The 13,198-nt window shown below is 42.7% G+C and overlaps 1 protein-coding gene across 6 annotated transcripts in view; it reads left to right on the top strand.

Annotated features, from left to right (window-relative positions):
- The window catches only part of EPS15L1 (epidermal growth factor receptor pathway substrate 15 like 1), a 303,568-nt gene that overhangs the window by 55,305 nt on the left and 235,065 nt on the right, over window positions 1–13,198 (top strand). For 4 of the 6 annotated variants that reach the window (XM_086946920.1, XM_086946917.1, XM_086946918.1 and 1 more), the window contains exon 2: window positions 9,764–9,805. The exons of the other annotated variants lie outside the window; for them this stretch is intronic. In XM_086946920.1, the coding sequence (XP_086803046.1) occupies window positions 9,764–9,805 (42 nt within the window). The remainder of the gene's footprint in view (window positions 1–9,763; window positions 9,806–13,198) is intronic. 6 annotated transcript variants of the gene reach the window in all.

Here is a 13,198-nt window from a genome sequence, read left to right as displayed (position 1 = left end):
TCTGGGCATCCCCAGCGCACTTATGGCGGCAATTGCAAACAAAACAGGTGATGGACAGAATGTGGATCAATGTCACACATTCACCCCAGTCCAAAAATCTGGGCCCAAATCCATCGTTTTTTTGCACTCCACACCACCCTGGGTTAGACAATGGCGATATGCAAATCAGCTCTGTTCCCATGGGGCACAGGGTCAGAGCTGATTTGCATATCGCCATTGTCTAACCCGGGGTGGTGTGGAGTGCAAAAAAACGATGGATTTGGGCCCAGATTTCGGACTGGGTTGAGTGTGTGACATTGATCCACATTCGGTCCATTACCTGTTGTTTTTGCAAGTATCTGGGGTGGGCATGGGTTATTAGAACAAGATATCTAAATGCATCTTAATTCTCAATTTTAATCTGGCTGTTCATACATTAGGTCTTTAATATACTATTTAATCTTTTTTTAATTGATAATATGGTTTTTGTATATATGATGGTTTAAATGCATTTCCATGTATGTTTTATTCTGTTTTGGTAACTGTCTTTTATGATGAAAAATCGAAATAAAGATCTATGAAACCTGAATAGAAAAATAAACTTATCTGACCTTTCCGCAGAAAGAAAATAACAGGCAGTCATGGTGACCTACTTCCCTCTGTATGTATGCTGGGTAGGCAGCTCCATATTGGGGAGAAGTATTTGACCTCAGCTAGGTAATAGGTTTCTGTGGAGCAGATGAGCTGCTCATGTGTAAGAAATGGGACGGGAAGACTGACGAGAAGGTAATCATGTGTTCGGTGGTGTAAGGTGGGTACACGCATTATTGAATTTTCGACAGGTGAACTTCTATACACCTACCGTGCAGACTATAACGTTTGTGCACTAGTGATGTTGGCTGTTTGTTTTTGGTAGGTACTATAACAAACCTCTCTGTAGTGCAGTGGAACACTACAAAAATGGGGTACTGGGAGATGATTTGAAATTGTGTGTCTCAAGGGGGGCAGTTGAACATTAACTGTGAAGAGAGTGCTTCCCAGGCACTGCACATGTTTATCAGGCCTAATTACCGGCTTGTCCTTTTTGAAAAAAAACAAACACATCTCCAATGACTCTCAATCAAGTCCACTGGGGGAAAGGTATTAAGATGTTACTGTGTAGTGCTGTTTAAAACATTGTCTTCTAGAGTAGCACAGTCTCATGGCTTAGCTTCCCCACAAATTATCTGACGGGAGTGTGAATAATTCAACAGTCAAGCAACAGCTGATAGCCAAAAAGTTTGGATTAATAAATTTAAGTTTGGATTAATAAATTACAGTAGGGTGACTGACTCACTTTCTTTGAGAACTGGGGTGGCCCAGGCTCCAGCTCCCTCTTACCTGGACTAGTCCACTGACTATTCAAAGTCCTTTCAGACCCGGCTCCACGCTTCCATTGCACTCCTCATGCATGCTGTCCTCCATCTCCCACAGTCCTCGCTTTCCCTCCCGCTCTCTCTTATCGTTGCATTTCTGCTTTCCTGTCCATTGCTGAACTTTAAGCTCAATCGGTGCCGCTCTACTACTTTTGCTTTCATACCCATTTCTGTCCTTTCTGCTCGTTCTTTGCCTTTCTGTCACTTCTGCTATCTTACACATTAGTGACTTTAAGAACTTTTCTGCCCTCTCTGTGGCCTTTTCTGCTGCCCTCTCTTGTTCTTTTTGCTCCTTTACCTCTTGGCTTCTGCCCTGTGCCACCTGCCCACGGAACCGCTCCCGCCTTTTTTCTTCTCCTGTCACCCTCCTGCACTCTCGCTCCCCCTCCCTCCTTTCCCATTCCTTACCTAATCTCCTCCAGCTCTTGTGTGCCCTGCCTACCGGCCCCAGCACCCTCCCCACCTTCCAGAATCTACTTAATGGAGGCTGCAGTGCAGCGGGTGTGCCACTGGTGCACCAAAGGCAAGCCCATCAGCGCCTGTCTGTACTTTGACCGCGCCCAGCGCAAGTAACTCTGGCCCAGCAACCCTCTCAAGTACACCCCCACAGTATTCTGTGCCCTGAATACCGGACGGCGCCACAAACACTGCTTCTGCGCAGCGCATCATGGTGGACCCTTTCACCTGCACCAGCACACGCTTACCAACACTCCCAACCACCCGGAGCACTCGGCACTCAACGTGCCACACCCCGCAGACACCAACTAACCAATTACCATGCATTCTCCTCAACTCATGCTTGCTGTGCAAAACACGCCAACGAGGTATGCAACCTCATCACTACTCTCATGCTCGGTGTCCTGTTCCTCACAGAAATGTGGCTCAACCCCACCTCGACCCCTGACATCGCCACCGTTGCCCAGAAGGGTACAAGATATCCCACTTAGGCCACACCACCAGACCAGGCGGGGGCTAGCGATCTTCCACTAAAAATTCATCTGCTGCACCATTATGATGGACAACGACATGCCGACAGTGGAACACCTGAACTTCCAGCTGCGATTGAACAAGAAAAACACCATCAAAGGAACAAACCCTTGTCTACCCCCCACCGGGACTAAGAATCTGCTTCAGCAACTTCCTAGCTGATTTCATAGCCCCCTCATAATCAACACCTCGGACTTCCTACTTGGTGAGCTCAACTTCCACCTGGACAATCCCACCGACCAGAACTCAACCAACCTTCTCGAAGGCCTGGAAGGTGTTGACCACAACCAGCTTGTCTTGGGCCCTACTCACACTGTAGGCAACACACACTACCCAATTTTCATTTTCAGCAACAAGATCAAGTTCAGCCACACCACATAACTCACCTGACCACCACAGCACCCACTTCAACATCTCCACTCCAGAGTCACCCCCTCCCTCAATACCCAGCGCATCATGCTGCAGCTGGAATAAGGTCACAGACACTGAATGGAACAATGCCCTGGTCAACAACCAGACGATCACATCCTGAAACCTGGACCTTAATGTAAGAAACTTCAGCACCTGGATCACGTACTGCGCCAACACAATAGCACTATTTAAGATTCCCAAGCACATAAGAAACCAACAAGCAAGCCAGCTGAGAACCATAAAGTGCCACTGCAAACATCTCAAAAGGAAATGTAACTCCAGCAAGGATGACACAGATAGATTGTCCTACCAAACTGTTCTCCACACATACGATAAACAACTACGTGAGATGAAGAGAAGAACCCTAGCAGCACGGATCAAAACCAGCTCCAACTGCAGCAAAGAAATCTTCACCATCGTCGGGGAGTACACCAACCCCCCTGCTGCAGGGAAAAACATCACCTCGTCACAAAACCTCGGCGACCGAATTGCAGATTTCTCTCACCTCCAGATTGACAAAATCTACAGAAACTTCGCTCTTAACCCAAACCGCCCATCTTCACCAACCAACCAAGCAGATACCAACAAACCCACAAGGACGCCCAGCTGACGGCCCGGAAACACCTCTCCGACTAGGACACACCCACCATCATACAATCTATCCACTCAGGGGGGCTCCCACTGATACCTGCCCCCACCACGTTTTCAACTTGGAAAGACCCACAATCAGCTTACTACTCACCACCACCATCAATGCCCCCATCGAATCAACAACCTACCCGAACGAGTGGAAACACGCAAAAGTCAGCGCCCTATTCAAAAAACCTTAAGCTGATACCCACAAAATAAGCAGCTACAGACCCATCTGCTTGCTCCCGTTTCTGGCAAAAATGATGGAGAAAATGATTAATCAGCAACTCTCCAAAGCTTCATGTCCTGGTCCACTCCCAATCCAGCTTCCGCAGCAACCGTAGCACAGAAACAGTCCTGATAGTATCTACTGACAACATCCGAACTCTACTCAACAGGGGAGAGAGAGCTGTTATTATCCTCCTGGACACATCTGCAGCATTGAACACCGTATCACACTACCCCCTAATCTCCTGACGACACAACATCTGTATCCAGGGCCCAGCCCTCAACTGAATCCATTCCTTCCTTACAGAACGAACTTAACGGGTACTCCGGCCGTCTTTTACCACCGAGTGCAAGAACATCATCTGCTCATCCCTCAGCCCAACCCTATTCAACACATATATGACCCCACTAGCCAACATAGTTCGGAACCACGGGCTCAACATAATTACCTACACAGACGAAACCCAACTCATCCTCTCCCTATCCAAAGACTCCAATATCACCAGTAACACCTTCCTCACCTGCTAGTCTAGCATTGCCACCTTGATGAAAGATAATTGTCTGAAACTGAACACTGACAAAACTGAGGTTTTGATCTTCTTATAAGAAATCTTCCCCATAGGACGGCTCTTGGTGGCTTTCGGAACTTTGACCCACTCCCACCGACAACACCAGAAACCTAGGCATCATCCTCAACAGCAAGCTCACCATGAAGCCCTAGATCAAGCCCATCACCTGCCCCTGCTTCTTCCATGTCCTCAGCATGCCGTGCAAGATATTCAAAAGGCTCCCCCTAGACTCCTCTTGCACTGTCACTCAAGCCCTCGTCCGTCACCAGCTGACTGGATCACGGCAAAGCACATTATGTCTGGACCGCCACTCAACTCCTCCACATACTCCAACCCATCCCAAACGCTGCCACCAGACTAGTCCTTGACCTCCCGCACCGAACACACATCACCGCTCACTTAAGAAGTCTCCACTGACTCCCCATCCAGAAGAGATGCCAACTCAAGATCCTCACCCATGCATTCAAAGCACTGTACAACTCCGGCCCTGCATACATCAACCACCATTTCCACCAAAGTACCAGGAACCTACCCGCCGCCTCCCTCTCCCAGCTGGCAACCCACATATATGCCATCAAAGGACTGGAGGCCACTCCTTCTATGACCTCAAAACAACAGCCTGGAACGGCATCCCCCCTCCACATCTGGACCACTACCGCCTTGTCCGAATTCCAGATGCAGCTGAAGACCTGGCTCTTTGAATCAAGTCCCGGCTACCTTCGAGGACCTGGATGCCCTCATGGGTGATTAGCTGCGCTCTAAAAGTCAATTGACTGATTGACTGTGGTTCTCAATCACTGCAATTCCAATGTGCAAATGAAGCAGTCACTCATTGGCAAATTGTGGACATGACCAGATGGTTGTAGCAAATAAGTAAGATGATGGATGCAGAGTTCAAAATGAGTTACTATCTAGGTTGAATTTAAGCCACCGGCATGTAAGTCAGCACTGAAAATTCCAATCCTTAACATATGTTTTAACTGAATCTGGGAGTGGAGGACACATGATATGTATGGGGCAACAGATTGCGGCGGGTGGGAAGGGTTAATGCTGTAGATGCATCGGTGACGCATGGTGAGGGATTGGTACTCTCTTGTCGGCTTAAACCACCAGGATGGAGGAAGATGTGGAAGGGGGCTGGGTGGTAGGTATGTTTGTGGGAAGATGGTAAGGAAGGGGTTTTATTATATATTGATTAGGTTTGCTGTAGCACTTTTGCACAAAATAAAATGGTGAAAATGACAGAGGACCATTTAGTGTCAAGCAGAACACGAAACAGTGAAAGGTAGAACTTCAAATCCCACCTGCCTCCTTCTAATGAAAGGAGGTGGTGCACATGCACATCAGCAATAATTAAAGAGCTCTCGACTCCCATCTTTTGATACTCTGAGACAAGAAGGAGGAAAACCAGGCCGCTCCAGTGATCCTTCCTTCAGTCCATCAGAGGAGGGATGGAACAGAAAACTCCCCCAAACCTTGGGCCAAGTATTACAACAGACAAAGGGCACGACTTCAGCTTGCCCCAGAATCCCAAGAGGTGAGAAGCAGCAATATTTGGAGACCGAGAGGAAGTAAGGGTTTTACTACCTGGTGAGCCATGTCCAGGCGAGGGCCTGGCTCCCAAGCAATATTCATGTGTTCCAGCAGCTTCACCTTTGTCGTGCACCACCATCACCAATAGAAGGCACCCTGCACAGCATTGTCCCCACCAGCTGCTGCATCACTCCTGCCACACCATGCTGCAGTGCCGGTATGACCACCGAACGGGAAGCAGCAGGCCATGACTGACAAGAGGTGACACCGCTCCAGAAGTTGATCCGCATTGAATCGGTGACCCTGCAGAGGAAGCCAGTACCTTGTCTGGGGCAGCGTCGCAAGCTGATTTTTGATGGCTCATGAAAGTCCAAGCACTACACAGTGATGCCTTTGAAATCTAGATCTTGTCACATTTGCTGTGCTTCAAAGACCGAGGTAAAATATCGGGCTGTGTCGTCTGATAAATAGCAAATTATGTTTTTTGTAACCCTGGGATTGATGTTTGCATTGTCCTCTCACTGTGCAGTCAGATTAAGAAAAGTAAAGTGAATTGTGACAGTCTATCTGGGATACAGGTAGTGTGAAAGGAATGGGTGTAATTGGTTTGTAACACAACAAAATGTAAATGCCTGTACATTAAATTTACACATTTAGCAGTTAGGAGAGAAAAAATCAAACAAGTTTTTTATTATTCTGAAGTGTGATGGAAACAAAGATATTAATACCATCATCACAAGGAAAGATACTTTACTTATTGCTGCACGCATGATAAAATTCACTAAACCAGATTTCCACGTTATCAATTGTGTGTGATATACTTTTATCAGAAAAATACGTATGTCTGTGCAAGTGTACTGGACATTTCACTGTAAAACGTGCCACCTGTGAATGACTGTGGGCTATCACAAAATGCTTTAGTTAAATAAAAAAATCTCCCACCTTGTCCTTTAAAGCTAAGTGGGTCACAAAACTTTGTCATTCTAAAAATTGGGCTGTGGTTCCTGAAAGTTTGGGAAGCACTGGTCTAGGGTGAAACAAGAGTGCAGTGGGAGACCGGGTAGGATGGTAGTATAGTTTGTTAGCTTGCTTAGCTAGGGCCCTGATTTTGATTGTAGTAGAAATTTAATTTGAATCTAATATTAAATTTTCAATTATTTTTTCAAATAATTTGCATTTCTGAAAAGCCTTTCCGAATCATGTATGTCAGTCGAACATTATTCTTGTTTTAGCATATTGAAAGTCACCAACAGTATATATAAACGAATCCAACACTTTAACCGAAAACGAATATCCAAAATATAGTAACCTTTCCTACAGGAATATAAAGGAATTAAAACATCAAATACTAAAAGATAACATTTAAACAAAATCATTTTAGCATAAAGTTTTATAAAGACAAATACAAGTACAATTACTGAACTTGACTGAGCAGGCCATCATTGACTCATCTAACCACAAAGTGGTTTTAATTACTTCTTTCCAGCCAATTCTAAGATGGGCAGTTAGAGAACAGTCGTTGTGGTGTTTCTGATTTAATTGTGCACAATCTACAAACATCTGTAATTCAAACCAAGTGATTTGACTGAACTTGAATCATACACAATTCTACATTGTAATAACCTTTTTCTAATCCATTAACTCAAAAATATATTTATGTTGACAGGACGACTTTATAAAATTCAAATGGGTTACACCTGCTGTGCTGAGAAATCTTTTGTAACTTCCCTGTCCTATTCTTCCTGTTCTATCCCTCCCACATTCCTCCCTTTCCCATGACCTGTCATACTCGTGTTAACATTTTCGTGCAATCGTTCATTGTTTTCTTCAGTAAGTGGTTTTGCGCTGAAGTGGCTTTCACATGACAGAGAAAGCTCCACTTTGTTCTGAATTGATAATCTTTGTTGGTGTTTTAGATGAAACGTTTTTATGCTAGAGAAAATATGTTGTAGGAGAAACTATAACATTGATTGCTCTGGAAATACATGGAGTAGAGTACAGTAGAAGGAAAAGAATGGGCTTCGTGGGAACCGCAGGATGAATGGTAGTGTTACATGACGTGGTAAAACATGAGGAGGTAGGGTACATCGGCACTTCAAATTAGATTGTAAACCACTTCAGTGTCTTGCAAGTTAAGCCCCGGGAATGTGGCTTTGCCAGTGATATGTTGAGATCTACTGTGTTGAAGGCAGCCGGATGAATATGACAATGACGAGGGTTTCTTATGAGGAAGTTAGCGACAGGCTTTGTGGCCATTTTGGTAAAGGTTTAATGACTCAAGCCTGATGGTAAGGGGTCGGGTGGCTGTAGGGGGAGACTGGTGCTTGACCTCCTGAGGAGAGGTTGCTTTAGGATACCAGATATTTGAGGCAAAAGATCACCATCATGACGCAAACGTTTGATGGCGCTACACCCACAGCATTGCAGCACTTCATCCCAAATCTTGCAGGTACTCATTAATACAGGCACTGGATGTAGCCCACTTAGAGTGAATTCTTAAGTCAGTGGTTTACTGTGCTGGTTACATGGACAAACTACTGAAGCATAATACTAACGGAGGCATACCACTTGCATTTTCAATTGCTTCCTTTATGTTGATTTTCATGGCATGCACATTTCTTCAATTATTTTAGTTAAACTGAAAAATACAATATTATCTCTTAGAAAATTCTATAAAAATATGGTGGTTATTCATCTACTCCTCTAATTAGAGCTTTGGAAGGAAAGATTAACCCACAGACATAACACAGAGCATTACTATTAGACCTTTAAGATTAATATAAGTGGAAAGACCTGCAGTGGAAAGCTATAATTTGAAAGATTATTTCAGGTATTGTCTAATTCTGTGATCTAGGCTTGAGTACTGGTGTTAACACACATTTTTCGGCAGCTTTTGGTCGGGGCATGTGTCCTAAGATTTTTCCATTCCTTTAGTATTTTGGAATGGAAAAGAAAGCTCTCCCAGACATGTTGGAAGGCCCTCCTTCGAAGTGGCTTCCCAGCCGCCATAATATTAGAAAGCATATTTTGAACCTTTATAAATTGGCTCATAACCTGGAAATGGCAATGATTCTCACTAAATTTGAATTGAAACAGATGATTAATTTGACAGCTCGAAAAGTTCCTAACAAGATGAGCTCTGTTTACAAGAGAAAGGATCAGTAGTCCCTCTGAGGTCTTTTTTGAAGGTATTTGAAACTTCTCCATTTATGAGCTCCCTTTGAGATCAAAATATACCAAAAGAGATTTTGAGACTAAAATTAGGAGTGAATCCAATACGGAGTGCACAAGATCTTAGAATCAGAATGGGGGAGTAGCATGGGCTTTGTAGTTGTGGTCTACAAGTTAAACTTGATATTATTAATTTATTATTGTGCTGGCTCTCTTTTAAATGTCAGTGAAAATGGTTTTTATTTTCTAACTTTAAAAAAATATGCCTGTGTGTCGAGAGATATTGCTTTACTTTTAATAACTCAAGTAATTCATTGAGATGTAATTATTGCAATTGTGAGATTTGTTTTCTAAATTGAATCTTAAAGTGTCTGTTTCTTATTGGGATTATTTTAAATGGTAATTAATGGAATGAATATTGCAAAGTTTGATGTTGTTTTAGTAATGATTGTAGTGATGTATAGAGCAGTAACTATTGTATCTTACGAGGTTTTTTTAGAGGTAATTCACATTTTGTTAAACATTTATATATTTCCCTTATGGAGCTGGATCTTGATATGTAATTAAATAATACATATAGATATATAATATTCTTTGCCCTACCAGAAGGGAGTGCTGTAGACCACACTGAAATGAGATTTTGAAGATCATTATACTTAATGAACGTGTTGTGTCGCCTTGTGTTAACAACAAACCAGAGTGCGTTCATTGAATTCCTTCAATCATTTGTAATGATTGCCTGGAACATAGTAAACATCTTTCATTCAGGAAGGCTGTAAGATAATCAGGATAGCTGATTTATCCATTTTTAAATCACCGCTGTGTTCTTTTTTTGTGCAGCTTTCCAGTGGGAATCCAGTATATGAAACCTTTTACAAGCAGGTATGACGTCTGTGTTATCCGTTTTCTATTTTACATAGCGCCGCTGCTCCTCAAGCTGTACGTGGATGCTCAGGATTATTAGTGCCATCAAAAGTAATATTGGCTGAAGGTCAACAGCTAACTAAGCAGCAGAGGAGGAGGGTCTCCGTGTTAGCCTATTGGGGGGGGTCTCCCTCTTGACAGCTTAGTTATGGTCTCACCACTTGAATGTGCATCCTATGATGTCACTCGTGGTGTGTGTGTATTTTATTCCACCTTCATTCCTTCTGCTTTGTGTTGTATGGTCTAATGTGTTTGTGCCAGGAGATCATTTCCAGCTGAGGGGTCTTGTAGAAAAATCTTCTCCTTGACCCCATTTACTCTTTTTTGAGTGATTGCTTTCTCTGCCGTTTAGTTGCGCCTGGCTTCCATTTCATCTTTAGAAAAGTCTGGCGTTGAGGTTTGGCCAGTCTGCAGTTCTCTGGACAGCACAACGCTGCAGTGAACACGTCATGTGCATCTAATTACGTTGTTTACTGATGTCATGACAGATTGACAACCACAGTCTAAGAGGGGGAAGCCTGAGTGCCAAGTCCAGCATAAGAAAGATATTCATTGTTTGCAAAATAAATGTTTAGAATGAAAGATAGATGCATATCCAGATTCATCCAAAGAGACCTGAAGGATGGCCTTGTGTGCACAATTCAGCATATATGGCGAGGTTGCCATCCAGTCCAGTCATACCTCGTTTGGATCACACCCAGTCACTAATCTAGAGATGGTCTTGGTGAAAGGAGTTGTGTTTGGTACATGGATTATTTAGGTAATCCACTATGACCAGTGGTATGGAATGCTACACAGAGCAGGCCTCACTGTAGACAAATGCAAGTACTTTCTTCTGACATGGTTTTGATGCGTATTTGAATCATCTTCTTCTTGGAGCAGTGTGCCCCGATGCACGTCCTGAGCTCCCACTAATCTAACCAGAAAGGCTTAAAGGCTAGAAGTGCTTCTGAATTTGCATGTGTTCCTGCTCAGAGGGACCATGGCCTAGCATTTCAGGCTGGGTGGTTCACCTTGTAGTGCGGCTGAGACAGATTTTAATTTGTCGTCTTTCATAATGGCACAGACAAACTCGAAGCAAAGGAATGGCATGCTCCCAGAGGAATACCCATATGGTGAGAATTATTGAATCACTTCTGTTAAGTACTGTTTCACTGTTTTAAAAAGAAAAAAAATCAAAAATCCCTCACCTTCGATAGAGAACCCTCTAAATATAGCCCACATCTCTAATTTATCTACATTATTGGTTGGCCATAAAGCTTTTCCAGCACTCTAATTTTTTTACTTTCATGTATGTTGCCCAAAATATAACAAAGAAACAAAGATTTAACGGAGATTAATAATAATCCATGCAATTGCTGTCAAATATAGATTAGATCTTCCGGACTACTTTGCCCACAATTAAGCATCCTGTTTTAAATTTTAGCTGAATAGGGATTTGAGTACAGGAAAATTCGATTTCTAGTGCTGTTTTCAGTGCCGGATGAAAGACAGTTTTGTAAAGGCTCCTTATAACCGTGTGCTCTTGTACTCTGCCCGTTGTCTTTAATTCCTCCCTGATTCTTTTCCTGGTTTCTACTTTCTACACTGTAACCAGTTTGCGCTTGGTCTGCATGTCATTGTGATCTAAATGACACACCTCGCATTAACCTACCTTAAATCTCACCAACGATAGCCTTCCAGCGTTCCATGGCGGTGGATCATTGCACAGTCAAACAACTGGGAGTTCGTCCTCCGGGAGCTACATAACCTGGGACAGGCGGCAATCACTTAAACCTTTCGTATGACAAAGTGATGGTCTTTGAATGAGTCTCGCTTGGGCAGGATTTCAGTATTATCAACAACATTCTTGTTCCAAGTGAGCATCTACACTTGTGTTTAAGAATTAGTGTGCTCAGCCATTTTGTTTGTAATGTAAATACTACTTGCAGAGTCACCCATTCTTGTGCATACACTGCATATTCCGCCATGCAGAGGATCTGTTTCTAAAGTGCATTCAAACTCCACAGCATCAGTGTGCTCGTGAATGCGGCTTATACTGGTATGTGAAGCAGGCGTCTTGATTGTAAAAAGGTGCCTAAAAGGCACTTTATTCCCTGAAGATTCCTCGTGGGAGCTCGTAGGAAGAGTGGTAGCGTGATTAAGTGTGCATTAGTCTTGCAGCAGCATCTGATGGGGTCTGCTTTCAAGAAGGAGATTTCTGGTCTGCATACATTTGCCAGATCTTGAGTGTTTTGTGGCAGATGGGTTATTAAAAGAGTTTCTTTTTCCAACAAAGGCAGACTTTGGCTACAAGGGATAGACATTCTTCTCATGCGTGACCGTCTTCTTTGGTGCCATCAACTCAACAGTTAACTCTTGGATTTTTGATTCTTTTAAATAAGTTTCACTGAAGAGTGTTTTCTTCACTACATTTTTTAAATATTTACTTGTGTATATTTTTGTGTGTGTATATATATATGTTTGTGTGTGTATATATTTATATATATATATATGTGTGTGTATATATATATATATGTTTGTGTGTGTATATATATGTGTGTGTGTATATATATGTGTGTGTGTATATATATATATGTGTGTGTATATATATATGTGTGTGTATATATATATATATATATATATATATATATATATATATATATATATATATATATATATATATACATAAGAAAAGCTGGAATGTTAGTTATTTAAGAATGTCTACAAGGAATATCCCTCTGTATTGTGAATGTTACCTTTATTTGATATGCAGAGTTGTGGTTTCTTGGGCCGTTTTACATTGCCTAATACAGATATTTTAACTTCTGTAGCATCACATCAACTCCTTCATGCTTGTTTTCCTCTGTACAAATGTGTGTACCGCTTGTGGAGTTAGTTTACTCTGTGGATTGCGTACCTTCTTGTGGGGTTATGTTCCTCCATGTAGGATTGGGTTCCTCCTTTTTTGTTTGGGTTACGTTTGCTTGTGTAGGATTGCGTATGTCTATGTGTGTTTTTATTACTATATTTAGGAGTGTGGTTATGGTCTACATTGTTGGATTACATACCTTCATGTGAGGCTATGTTCCCCAGTGTGGTATTGCGTACATGTATGTAGGGTTATTTTCCTCCTTGTATTATTACGTATTTCCATACAGGGTTATAGTCTGTTGTGTAGGAGTGCGCATCTCCATACGAGGCTTAATTCCTTAATGCTGGATTGTGTATCGCTATGATGGATATGCCTCCATATGGGATTATATTTCTCCATACAGGATTACGTACCTCTGTTTGGATTTATATCAATCCATGCAGGATTATGTACCTCCAGTGGGGCTTTTGTTCTTCCCTAGATGATTGTGTAACTCT

The sequence above is a fragment of the Lissotriton vulgaris genome, chromosome 12, assembly GCF_964263255.1.
Source record: "Lissotriton vulgaris chromosome 12, aLisVul1.2, whole genome shotgun sequence".
NCBI lineage: Eukaryota > Metazoa > Chordata > Amphibia > Caudata > Salamandridae > Lissotriton > Lissotriton vulgaris.
Note: the sequence above shows the minus strand (reverse complement) of the source record. Positions and strands in the feature narration are given on the sequence as shown.